The sequence below is a fragment of the Brachyhypopomus gauderio genome, unplaced genomic scaffold, assembly GCF_052324685.1.
Source record: "Brachyhypopomus gauderio isolate BG-103 unplaced genomic scaffold, BGAUD_0.2 sc142, whole genome shotgun sequence".
In the NCBI taxonomy this organism is placed as follows: domain Eukaryota; kingdom Metazoa; phylum Chordata; class Actinopteri; order Gymnotiformes; family Hypopomidae; genus Brachyhypopomus; species Brachyhypopomus gauderio.
In genome coordinates, this window is record NW_027506963.1 from 224,663 (window position 1) to 238,478 (window position 13,816).

At 41.0% G+C, this 13,816-nt stretch overlaps 1 protein-coding gene across 3 annotated transcripts in view; it reads right to left on the minus strand.

The window, feature by feature from the left end:
• Positions 1–4,347: 4,347 nt before the first annotated feature.
• Positions 4,348–13,816, minus strand: part of LOC143500352 (peroxisomal succinyl-coenzyme A thioesterase-like) — an 85,608-nt gene continuing 76,139 nt past the window's right edge. For all 3 annotated transcript variants that reach the window (XM_076994465.1, XM_076994462.1, XM_076994463.1), the window contains exons 8-11: positions 13,326–13,416; positions 13,043–13,123; positions 11,133–11,274; positions 4,348–6,910 (exon numbers count right to left, since the gene is read on the minus strand). In XM_076994465.1, the coding sequence (XP_076850580.1) occupies positions 6,789–6,910; positions 11,133–11,274; positions 13,043–13,123; positions 13,326–13,416 (436 nt within the window). In that variant the 3' untranslated portion in view covers positions 4,348–6,788. The remainder of the gene's footprint in view (positions 6,911–11,132; positions 11,275–13,042; positions 13,124–13,325; positions 13,417–13,816) is intronic.

Below are 13,816 nucleotides of genomic sequence, written 5' to 3' on the forward strand. Positions count from 1 at the left end.
GGGACCCCTTCTTGGCATGAGGAGACACCCTGTCCATACACCCCAGGCATCCTCTGCCTACACAAAGGGGTACAGGGGCTCCTCCCTGCTCAGGGGTCCATCCCAAAGGTCAGGTCTCCTGACAGAGCAGCACCTTCTGAGCCATGGCATTATTAATGCGTTTTTTGTGTTGCGACACACGACCCTATCTTGTAGTGTGCCTTAGTTTCCTTCCTTGGAGAAGGTCAGAGTAGACAGTGGGTGTTAAAACTTGGGCGCTTTGAAAGTATCTCGACATCTATTTAACGCTAGCTCTGTGATACTGCAAATCACAATTCCTTCTTTTTATTTACCATGCTAATTAAGACACTAGAATCTTTTTGTCTCCCTGTGTGATTGACAGCATTTTCAATCAATATCAGTAACATTTAACAACTTTTCGACCAATAGGAGTAACGTTTTGCAACACCCACATCTCTGGTTTGCAGTGTGGGAGTAGATCTTTAGTGGGCCAAACTTCCACTCTTTATGGTAACTTTGTTTTTATTTGTCCACTTTGTGAGAGCATAACGTGAACAGAAACCGTTTGTATTTTAAACTGCAATTACAAATCAAACCAAATTTTGTTCACCCACCAACTTCAAACAAAATCCGTACAATTTGGCGGGTAACTGCATAATCTGGCAACACTAGCTAGACTTTCATATAGTGGCCTAGTGGTGGGACTAGATACTTTAAAACTTTCCCAGATAGTTAAAGAACGTTGATTCACCGTTGTCTTGCTCAACGTAGAAATGTTGAATCAACATTGAAATGTGACGTTGATTCAACGCCAAAATGCACATACGGTTCTACGTTGAATCAACGTTGAAAACCGGTTGACACTGGACGGTTAATCAACTTTGGTTCAACCAATATCTAAATATTGTTTTAAATCCAGTCCTGCTTAATGTACCTGCTTAAGGCCTATATTTATATATTATTTGGGTTTGCAAATGCCCAGCTAATGTGTTTCATGTGCATGCATGAACTTACCAAACATTATGTCATGAAGGGCAGTATCTTTTCGCTAGGGGCCCCTCATCGCACGGTGGACTCCTCCACCCAACCCAGGAGCGCCAGAGACCAGGGCCCTGGCAATGCGCAACAGGGATACACTGGTCACCCCGAGCTAGAAGGGGAGGGTCTCCTTCTGGAGACCCCACTAGGTCCGGGATTGCCGCAGTCCACCACCAGGAGCAACCTGCAACACATCACACACACACAGACAACACACAACACAAAACGCGCTCTGCCCTGACCTTTGAACCCCCTTTTACCCAGGGGGGAGGGGACCCCTTCTTGGCATGAGGAGACACCCTGTCCATACACCCCAGGCATCCTCTGCCTACACAAAGGGGTACAGGGGCTCCTCCCTGCTCAGGGGTCCATCCCAAAGGTCAGGTCTCCTGACAGAGCAGCACCTTCTGAGCCATGGCATTATTAATGCGTTTTTTGTGTTGCGACACACGACCCTATCTTGTAGTGTGCCTTAGTTTCCTTCCTTGGAGAAGGTCAGAGTAGACAGTGGGTGTTAAAACTTGGGCGCTTTGAAAGTATCTCGACATCTATTTAACGCTAGCTCTGTGATACTGCAAATCACAATTCCTTATTTTTATTTACCATGCTAATTAAGACACTAGAATCTTTTTGTCTCCCTGTGTGATTGACAGCATTTTCAATCAATATCAGTAACATTTAACAACTTTTCGACCAATAGGAGTAACGTTTTGCAACACCCACATCTCTGGTTTGCAGTGTGGGAGTAGATCTTTAGTGGGCCAAACTTCCACTCTTTATGGTAACTTTGTTTTTATTTGTCCACTTTGTGAGAGCATAACGTGAACAGAAACCGTTTGTATTTTAAACTGCAATTACAAATCAAACCAAATTTTGTTCACCCACCAACTTCAAACAAAATCCGTACAATTTGGCGGGTAACTGCATAATCTGGCAACACTAGCTAGACTTTCATATAGTGGCCTAGTGGTGGGACTAGATACTTTAAAACTTTCCCAGATAGTTAAAGAACGTTGATTCACCGTTGTCTTGCTCAACGTAGAAATGTTGAATCAACATTGAAATGTGACGTTGATTCAACGCCAAAATGCACATACGGTTCTACGTTGAATCAACGTTGAAAACCGGTTGACACTGGACGGTTAATCAACTTTGGTTCAACCAATATCTAAATATTGTTTTAAATCCAGTCCTGCTTAATGTACCTGCTTAAGGCCTATATTTATATATTATTTGGGTTTGCAAATGCCCAGCTAATGTGTTTCATGTGCATGCATGAACTTACCAAACATTATGTCATGAAGGGCAGTATCTTTGAAAGCCCTCTTTGTGACGGGCAGGGTGAGCAACTAAAAAGGAAGCGATCACGCCAAGTCTTAGGGAAAGAGGATGGTTTAATTGAAAGTGCGCAAACCAAAAACCCGTGACATAGATCCAGATTAAGGAAATAATAACCAGCAGTCAACTGGTACAAAGACAAGACATATATAGACGAACAAACGACCCTCAGGTGAGACGGATCACGGGTCCCGCCCACCTGAGGGACGAACATCACGTGACCAAAACAGGACAGCTGCCGCTGTACACGGGGCGACCGGCAGGGGGCCCCCCCACAACGTGACACTCTTGTGGCCTTTACCAGCTCAATTCAGCTGACTTCCCAAACCATTAAAAAGGGCATGGGTCAGCGTCAGTCTCACAACCATTTCTTGTGTGTGTCCACCCATGATGGAAAGGTAAGACACCTAAGAAGATAGCATTGATGATGCGTAACAAAAAACTATGTAATAACAAAGGGAGCTTTAACAATGGTATGTAATGAATGATAAGCCAGTCAAAAAGTTTCTATTATATGCCTTATTGACCGGTATACTAATAAGCAGTGGCGTGCACAGACATTTTGGGGGGCAAGTGCTCAGGGAGGTAAAAGGGCACTTTTTAGCACACGTGGAACACTTCATTATTAAAAAAATTGCATGCATATGTTGAATGAAATGTAACTTTTATTTGGAATATTCTCTAAACGCGAGTTTTCAATGGAAAAAAGTCACACCACCAACTGATAAAATCCATATACAATATTAACTATATAGGCCTACAGTCATTGTTAAGTCTTTCATTGTTAAGAATTTCTGTTCCACTGTCTGCAGGCCTTGTTGCATATATTTTGCAATTAGTAAATCAATATAGGCCTACAATTAAGACAGTAAAAAGACCAGAAAGTAGGAGAAGGAGTTATAGGCTACTGAGTGTTGTCATGTTGTCTACATGAATGTAGATGGGCATTTTTCACAGGTAATGGGGAACTTCCCATTTCTTCTTTCACAAATGAATGTGTTAATTTATGTTGCCTAACAAAACCTATACAACAGAAAATGTTCAGCTTAACATAGCTGAACATAGATTTTCAAACTCTACCTTAATTATTTGTATGTGGTCACCTCACGTTATCTTTGGGCTAGAGTGACTAGTTTATCAGGTGACCAGTCGGCTAAAATGCTTAGTAGTTTGGTGCTGTATGAGACATTTTACTGCACAACAAAATGATTTCACGTTGGGCTTGGAGGGCAAACGGTACGATTGTACTTGATGTGTATGTGACCTGGCTGGTGGGGACGGGAGAAGAAGTCTATCTGTGAGCGTGTGTGCTGTGCTGAAGACGCTTCCTTCCACTCGCTGAACTGAACTGCTGCTGCAGCGCATCTGGTGTTAAAGAAAGAGAGAGGTCAGGTGTGTGCAAGGTGGTGGCTCATTTCAGGGCAGTTTTTAATCGCTCAGGTTTTCAAAAGACCTCAGTAAAATGTTAATAATAATATATATTTTTTAAACTGAAGATTCAAAAGGGCACTTTTGTTGATAAAGGGCAGAGTTGGTGGTGCTTTAGCACCACATGATGTCTATGTCTGCACGCTTATGCTAATAAGAGATGTTTTTATTTTCAGCACTGTGCATACTGGGGAGAGGACGGAAGAGGTGAGTTATTGGTTGTAATTTATTACTCTTGCTAGATCCTGTCACAAAGTTTAAATTTTATGTAAGGAAAATTACCATCTTTTGAAGTTCCTTCAGATCTCTTAGGATGACCTCTGTCTGATCCAAATCTGCCATGGTTCTAAGGGGGAGACTGATGTTAGAAGGCAGTGTGTTTTCAGTGTCCTGCCTCACTAAGTTTCGTCTCAGGGCCATTACATCATGGGTAAGTGTAATGGGTTCAACACTGGCAATGGTGTTCCGTATACTGTTTGGACCAGATCTAGGCTTGTGAAAGAGCTGGTAAGTTTTGGAGGACGAATTCAGCGACTGAGACCATGTAAAGAAAATTTTAATTTGGGGATCTTACAAACCTGGAGATTATCAGCACATCAGTACACAATGCACATGGATCAGGTGAATGGGTAAACAGAATAAAATAATAAATAGAAACGTGTGTCTCAGTCCAGTTCTGTAGTGTTCTCTTCTGCATGCAATTTCTTTATTTCCTGTTTCAGGACTTGGCTCGCCACTCCTTACCGGAGAAATCAGAATTCAAGAATGGCACCAGTGGATGGGGTGTCCTGCTATCAGAGCTGTTAGATCCCTCAAGGTTCCGCACGTTCAAGAAACCTGACAGGAGGCATCAGGATCGTTCGAGTTGCTGCCAATGGGAAGGGATTCCACTTTGACCCTGCTGGACTGTCTCAAAGCTCCAATAAAACCTGACCAAAGCTCGTTAAACACATTCAATGTCAAGATGGGGTTCTAGGGCCTTCTGGATATGGTCTCTCGTTCAGTCAAAACTTAACAGTTTAATTAAAACGGAAAGCTCAGCTGCATGTCCGTGCTGAACAAGTACAAAGAGAAAAAAAGAGAGAAAGTTTGTACCAACCTTAAAATTGTGAGTGTGGTAGGAGGGGCTTAAACCTGATTGGCTAGTAGCCTACTTCCTTGGTTCAAAGAAGTAAAATAAATATGCTTATATAATTACTGCGAATAATTAATTATTTTACATTTAATCCACTGAGCAATATTTATACCTGGGTTACACATATTACTTTTATGAGTGCTATCATATCGCTTGTGTTTTTCAGATTTCATGAGAATCAAGTGCTTTACAGCTCATTGTACCAAGATTGAATGTTTTTCAGCAAAGTTCACATCGCGCCTCATACAAATCACTGGAAGGTTTCAGCCAGCCACAATATTTTTCATCCTCCAGCCACTTCACTGAATCGACATTTACTCATGTCTGCATTGGAGCCTTGTATTGTTGTTCCCGCCGCAGCACTCAAATAAGAAAAGCAGCTTGTTAGGCAGCTAAAGCATTCGTCTGCTGTTTCCACCTGTTAGGTGACTACTGCCATGTACCAGGCGGAGTATACGGCCATTGCGGAAATGATATTGTGGGATATGGTAATGATATTGTCGGTAAAATAAAACAGAAAAACTGAGCAACACACACTTATAATAATTTAATGCCTCCCCTCCTAAAATTCCAGACATTTTAAGACCTTGAATATGTAAAACTAAATTTAAGACATTCTAAGACTTAAGGACCTGCAGGTACCCTGATCCAACTAATTCCCCAACTAACTAAACTATACGTCCATGGTGTGTGTTTTTTTTTTATGAAACAATATCTGGCATTCAAATGCAAGATATCAGTAATAGATCTGTATCAGAAAAAAATATGAAGTAAAGCTGGACACAATCATACAAGAACACCTGAGTCATGTCCAGTAGTGTCAAGAACAAATGCTTGCTTCTCTTAGCTGCAAAGGTACCTTTTGAGAACATGGTCTGATTTTCAGGCTAAACATGGCTGGATCGACAGTAGGCCACCACAATCCTATGCCTTTTTAGCCAGTAAATGTGCCTCGATATCTTCTCCTGTGTCTTATGGATTCCCATATGATCCCACCATAGATGTTTAATGGGACAACCTTAAAACTTTAAATTGCTCCATCAACATAAGCTGCTGTAGACTCTGAAATATATATATATATATATTTTTTTAAGGCGGCCTATATCGACCAATATTTGCCATTTATAATGTAACTGCATCGGGCAATATCCATGTTTAGTAGCGCAGACTAAAAGTCAGGCAAGTCTGTGGGCTGCCCTGTGTTATTGGTGCAATGGAAGGTGGTGCTGGTGAAGGACCCCAAGCCAAAACGTGGAAGAAGTCAACAACAATCTTGGTAGATAAAGTTAAGGCTTAAATTCCGATTTTTCCATATATTTACAATATGTTACTAGTAAACTAGTTGTGTTGCTTCACTTAGTGAAGTGTTGCTTCACTTAGTGCAAGAAAAAATGAATAGAATAGAACTATCAGGAACTGGCATAAAGCTACAGCTGGATGCTTCACTAACTTGCAGTTAACTTCAAGGACTGTAGTCGAAAACCATCAGCAGAATGTTTTCTTATCATATTAGCCACACATGACAGGATCGATGGTAGGCCATCACAACCTTATAACTTACCAACAAAAAAATGAGTGAGACAACTTCTTACAATACAGACACCAAAACTGAGAATGCTGTGGGTACAGCCTACCAGCTCTCCTACAGGTAGCAGACTTGAATGATGATTGCTCAGACACAGCTGCCCATAAGGGGATCTCCTTTTTTCCCCCAGAGTGGACAACCTCCCTTTAGGTCTCCTTCATCTCCCGTTGTTAATCATGCTTCTACTTCTAAAATTATTTGAGTTTTTCTCAAATTATTTTGGTTTTCTCTATTCAAATCCTCTTCCTTACAAATGATGCACCACTACAGTTTTGCTTGTGGGGTTGTGTGATAGAGATGTTGCTGTAGAAAGGCCAGAATTTTTTCCCATGAGTCCTCTTGGGCATCTGCATGCGGTTTGGTCTGTCCACCCCAGAGCAGGAGCACTATAATCACACACACACACACAAGATCTGGGCATATACACATCATAACAATATCAGGGTACAAGTGCAATATCACGTGTAGTGATGGGCCGATCCAGTGTTTTTCAGTTACGATCTGATACCGATATATAACTGCCAATACCGATAGCGACACCGATACAAATACCGATACAAGAGCTCTTTAGTTCAGGGGATCTCAACTGGTCTGTCTCATCCCGGGTCCTACATTTTCTCATCGTCATAAAGTCGTGACCCAATTTTATACAGAACATTATAATGTTATAACAAATTAAAAGGGTAAACAATTGGTGGTTACCATGGCAACAGGATTGGTTTGCATGCTGGGCTCCAGACAAATAAATTACTCAAGGAGCCAGTAGGTCCTAAAAGGAAAAAATCAGGCACCAATAACTTTTTCTAGGCGCCATAATAATATACAAACTAATAAGCAACAGATCAACTGTTATTTAGGATCTCTGCCATCCAACATGTCTTTGTCTTCCTTGTAACTGGTTAAGTTGGTTTCATGTTCGCATATTCGGAATTAGGCATGTTATTTTAAATGTTACCGTCTACAAATTACCTTAACATGGACGGTGGTTGTAAAGGCAATAATTCTGCAATAATTTCAATAGTTTTTAAATTATTCTTCATAAGATAAAAACAAGTTGTATACATATTAAGGTCATTTGTAGACGGTGCCTTAGACGTTGCAGTGGTGACAGGAGCAGGGCTCTAGAGTGCGACTTCATAAATTTTGTCATAGTTTGTCAACAAACATTTTTTTCATGACGAAAACTAAATAAAAACTATACGAAGGGATAAAAACAATGATTAAATTAATGGACATTTTCATTAACTAATAAAAACGAGACGAAAATATTGGCCAGCGACGACATCCAATCAGACCTGATTTATTTTGAGAAAGGTAGGGATAAGTTAAGGAGAGATCCAACCATAACTATTTTAGCGTACACGGAGAGGCGGGACAAACCGGGTTACTGTCCAATCAGAACTAAAGTCTTCACATCGCTCAGAACCTGGGAAGACCATACTAGCCTGTGAACTGTGGTCACTCATGAAATTCAACTCCAAGTTAACTCGACAACGTCAGCAGGGAGAAAGATGAGCGGCGATATATGGACACATTTCTCCTTTGACTTTGAGAAAAACAAGTCGGTGTGTAAACCATGTGGGACGACGACGTCGGGAAAAATGCGACAAATGAAACGACATCTGCGGGCTATGGCATTGCTGTTTTTACGGCACACCATTTTATATAAAATGTAATATGTATTGTTCATAACAAACTCCATATGTTTTTAGGTAGAGCGTGCCTACTGGTCTTCAATGTTTTGTTATTGTTATGCTCAATAGCTACAAGTTCAGGTCAATAAAGTTGTTTGGAAATCTGTTTTTGTATATATTGCACATACAAACAATAATATTATGTAACTGGTTATTAAATTTCATTTTGTGCAAGTGTATATAATGACCATTTATATTTTAGTCAACTAAATTCTAATGATAATTAGTCGACTAAAACTAAAAACAACTCCAATGACTAATTTATGACCAAAACTAAATTACATTTTAGTCAAAAGACTAAGACTAAAACTAAATCAGAAATTGCTGTCAAAATTAACACTGCTCCCCTCTGCCTTTCACCGGCAGGCAGCAGCACACAGATCATCAGATGAGGCAGAGATGATAATCAAGTTTAACGTTGCCTACAATATTGCAAAAGAAGAACTTCCCTTCACTAAATTCAAGTCAGAAATAATTCTTCAGAAGAAAAATGGCTTGAATGTAAACCCAACGTACAGCAATGATGTCGTGTGCAACAAATTGTTAGTTACTTATTTACAAATCAATATTGTCTATATGGACAGCAATAAAAAAAGTGAAACCGGTAAAACTGCGGTGTTAAATGTGATGCAGTCGAAAAATTTGGGTGCACCTAACTTGTGCTGTTGGACCTAAGAAAAAAAGTTAGATGTTTACATCATCTATTCATGATGTAAACAAAGTTGTAGATGTTTGTCTTTTGGCACTTTTAACTTAGTTATTGAAGAAAGAATTCTGAATATGCGAATGTGAAATGAAATTTACCAAGTTGGGAGCTGCAGCATATCGGTTAACTTTTAAAATACAAACTCAAAAGAAAATGGTGGATATTTTTACAATGACAAAAAAACCTAACCCATAAAAACCCATGTTGTATCACCTGTCGCCACTGACGAGTGAAATAATTATATTACTTGCAAGTTAATACACTGCTCAAAAAATAAACGATCAAATAACATCCTAGATCTGAATGAATGAAATATTCTCATTGAATACTTTGTTCTGTACAAAGTTGAATGTGCTGACAACAAAATCACACAAAAATCATCAATGGAAATCAAATTTATTAACCAATGGAGGCCTGGATTTGGAGCCACACACAAAATTAAAGTGGAAAAACACACTACAGGCTGATCCAACTTTGATGTAATGTCTTTAAAACAAGTCAAAATGAGGCTCAGTATTGTGTGTGGCCTCCACGTGCCTGTATGACCTCCCTACAACACCTGGGCATGCTCCTGATGAGGTGGTGGATGGTCTCCTGAGGGATCTCCTCCCAGACCTGGACTAAAGCATCCGCCAACTCCTGTGGTGCAATGTGACGTTGGTGGATGGAGCGAGATGTCCCAGATGTGCTCAATCGGATTCAGGTCTGGGGAACGGGCGGGCCAGTCCATAGCTTCAATGCCTTCATCTTGCAGGAACTGCTGACACACTCCAGCCACATGAGGTCTAGCATTGTCCTGCATTAGGAGGAACCCTGGGCCAACCGCACCAGCATATGGTCTCACAAGGGGCCTGAGGATCTCATCTCAGTACCTAAGGGCAGTCAGGCTACCTCTGGTGAGCACATGGAGGGCTGTGCGGCCCTCCAAAGAAATGCCACCCCACAACATTACTGACCCACTGCCAAACCGGTCATGCTGAAGGATGTTGCAGGCAGCAGATCGCTCTCCACGGCGTCTCCAGACTCTGTCACGTCTGTCACATGTGCTCAGTGTGAACCTGCTTTCATCTGTGAAGATCACAAGGCGCCAGTGGCGAATTTGCCAATCCTAATGTTCTCTGGCAAATGCCAAGCGTCCTGCACGGTGTTGGGCTGTGAGCACAACCCCCATCTGTGGACGTCGGGCCCTCATACCATCCTCATGGAGTTGGTTTCTAACCGTTTGTGCAGACACATGCACATTTGTGGCCTGCTGGAGGTCATTCTGCAGGGCTCTGGCAGTGCTTCTTCTGTTCCTTCTTGCACAAAGGCGGAGGTAGCGGTCCTGCTGCTGGGTTGTTGCCCTCCTACGGCCTCCTCCACGTCTCCTGGTGTACTGGCCTGTCTCCTGGTAGCGCCTCCAGCCTCTGGACACTACACTGACAGACCTTCTTGCCACAGCTCGCCTACCTGAGCCACTTGTGTGGGTTGTAGAGTCTGTCTCATGCTACCACGAGTGTGAAAGGACCACCAACATTCAAAAGTGACCAAAACATCAGCCAGAAAGCATAGGTACTGAGAAGTGGTCTGTGGTCCCCACCTGCAGAACCACTCCTTTATAGGGGGGGTCTTGCTAATTGCCTCTCATTTCTACCTGTTGTCCTGTTCCATTTGCACAACAGCAGGTGAAATTGATTCACAATCAGTGTTGCTTCCTAACTGAACAGGTTGGTTTCACAGAAGTGTGGTTGACTTGGAGTTATATTGTGTTGTTTAACTGTTCCCTTTATTTTTTTGAGCAGTGTATTTTGGGTCACAATTGCGACCATTTTAGTCACAGTCTGGAGCCCTGGCATGTGTCTCTGCCTTTTCTCAAGATAAAAGACGAGTACAAAATTAGAAGAATAGACTATTACATTTTTTACAAGCTGTCTGTGACCCACCAGTTGAGAATCACTGTTTTAGTTCATTATCACGGTCATTTTTCAGCCAGCTGCAGACTGAAGCTGCTGGGGGTTGAAGGTAAACTGTGGAGTCCGGATCACTGGAACATTTCGTGTTAACGTTACGGCACATTTATTGTCCAGCTGAAGTTGCAGACTGGATAATGGATCGGTAAGTAGATCGGCCGCATTCGGCAGATATCCGATATGTTAAATTACGTAATTATCAGCCCCGATACCGATATTATATCGGATCGGTCGCATCTCTAATTACGTGTACACGTACCTTTTTCTTTGCCATCTTGCAGTATGAAGTTGGTGGCCCGGTGGTGTGGTGTGTATGGTGGCTCAATCAGGTGACCTGCCTCAGGGTAGATGAGGACTTGGAGCAGATGAAGATTTCCTGCCTTTTCCATTATCTGTTGAATCTATGGGAAGTGGACAATAGATGGTGCTAAACAAACAATGGGTTATAGCTCAACTCCAAACACCTGGTAAAGTATAAGGGAACACAAAACTCAAGACTATTCTCTGTCCTATTTTTGAGATGGTGGAGCTATCTTCCACTAGATGCTTGGACTGCAGAGTCTCTTGTCTTCAAACATAGACTGAAGACTCATCTGTTTGTTGAGTACTTAATTAAATGAGCACTAACTCGGCAGATAGCACTTGCTGTCCTTGTTCTTAAATTGTATGTTTCTGTCTATGGTTATTTGTGCTTCTTGGTACAGGTTTTAATTCCTGTGTTGGTAGTTGTAGTGATACAAGGTTTGAGTGTAAACATATCACTCTCAGACATGGCAAAACACTTGGACTACCAGCAAGCTGTCAAAATACTGCTGTTTAGCTAGCATTCTTAGCAGTTGCAGAAAAAGGTGTAACAACAAATATTAGCCTGGTAGTTTTCCAGGAAACTAAAAACATTTAAGGACTATATGAAGTCAAAAGGCAAAACTGCAATTAAAATACACATGATGTAGTGCACATGAAACATAACTCCACATACTGGTTATTTTGAATTACATTGGTTACAGTCTGTACCAATGTAATTCAAACAGACTTTAGAACACTTTGTAGTGATTTTGCACATGAACTCTGAAATGTCTAATCTGTTGAATTTGACCAATATATAAATACTAAACATTTAAATCTACAGCCCTCTTCACCACTTTATATGAACATTAACACAGATATACAGATTTGTCTCGTCATGGACAACTACCCTGTATGATATGCACATCCTGTCAGCCTCTTATAACAGTCGAAATTATTTGGGTAGTCCACCATTGAATTAAGAGTGGTTCACCATGGAAAAATACCCAGCCATCAGGGGTTCTGTGGTAAAAAACTGTGGTCAGAAAGGGCTAAATCATGACACACATTCTGAATCACAGCAGAAGGAGTATAGACTTTAATTGTAGACATACAAGAGTTTCTATATTGAGTGTTATAAAGTGGCTGCTGAGTATTCACCAAGCAGCTGGTTGACTACCAGACTGCCAACTGACCTATGCACCCACTGACATAAGGACTGATTCCCATTGTTGTACTGTGCCTGCAAGAGGGGTCTCTGTGTGGTAGCTAGCCTGGTAAGTTAACAAAAGACACAAAGTGCCCTCAAACCTACTTTGCACAACATTGAAAATCCCAGATAATCACTTTGTCGATTCTTAATGTGAATGTATTAATAAACCAGCTAACACACAAGCTATCATAACTCATTATATTTTTTGCCAGTAGGCTGCTCTGCTGTCAAAATCAACCTAGATCACATTTTTAGAACATAAAATCGTTTATCTTAGTTATAGTCCTGTTTGGAAATGGAAGGTTAACCCCTTTGTGCAGCTACATTCCAGCGGCCATTTTTAAAATTCCTCAGATGCCTGACATAGTCCACTATAAAACTAGATATCTCAAGTTGTACATATATGAAAATGATCATTCATTCAAGACTTTTTAAGGACCCGCGGGTACCCTGAGATGGCTGAAAATCGGTATGCAGGATGTTATACTAGTTAAAAAAAATACAATCAGTGTGTTGTGTTTGCGTTTTAAGAATTTTCGTGTACTAACAGTGACATGAGTCAGTGGTCACTATGCAACATAAAATACATCAGTATTACTAGAACAAATAAAACATTATACTGTGTACTATAGGTTATGTATGTATATTATGGCACACGGGTATCATCTTACATCTTCAGCAGATTCCAGAGTGGGCCAGCTCTGATCATCACCACCAACCACCAACAGCACTGGACAAGTTATCTGGCCAACCTGTGTGTTATACTGTACTTCATTATGGGCAAAAAGATACAAACACATGTGTACAAACCTGTACACATTCAGATACACACAAAATATGATACACACCCATTCGTCATTAACAATATTCTGCAGTAAAACAAACTACACTGAAGCACAATATAGTAAATAAACATATATTTTACATTATTATAATAATCATCATGTAACTTACATCCACTTTCAAACTAGGATCTGTTGGGATTGGCAGGATAATGTCTCTCCAGATGAGCTGATTATTCTCTACCCGCATTTTATTTACACATCTAAAAGTCAGAAAAAAAATGTCAAAATTTCTTTAAAAAAAGCAAAAAATAAATAAAAAATAAAAAACATAAATCATAAATCACATATCTTGGAAAGAGACATATCTGCATTGTCACTGATATACTGAGGGCAAAGCCTAAGCTCGTCTTGGCCTCAACCAGAGACCGTATATATAATGGACGGTACGTCACCGTTGACTGCCATTGTGAATTTTTGAAGCCACCAAGATGGCCGCACGGACGCTCTCATCTTGGATGCGCTTGCGCAGTAGATGAAAATTGGAGACAGAGCATGCGCATTAGAACTGCTAGGCAGGACAGTATTTCCGCCCCAACTCTGATCACATTCGTTAGGATACCCCCACCAGTATAGACGGGGTCGAGCATACGGACTGTGCCA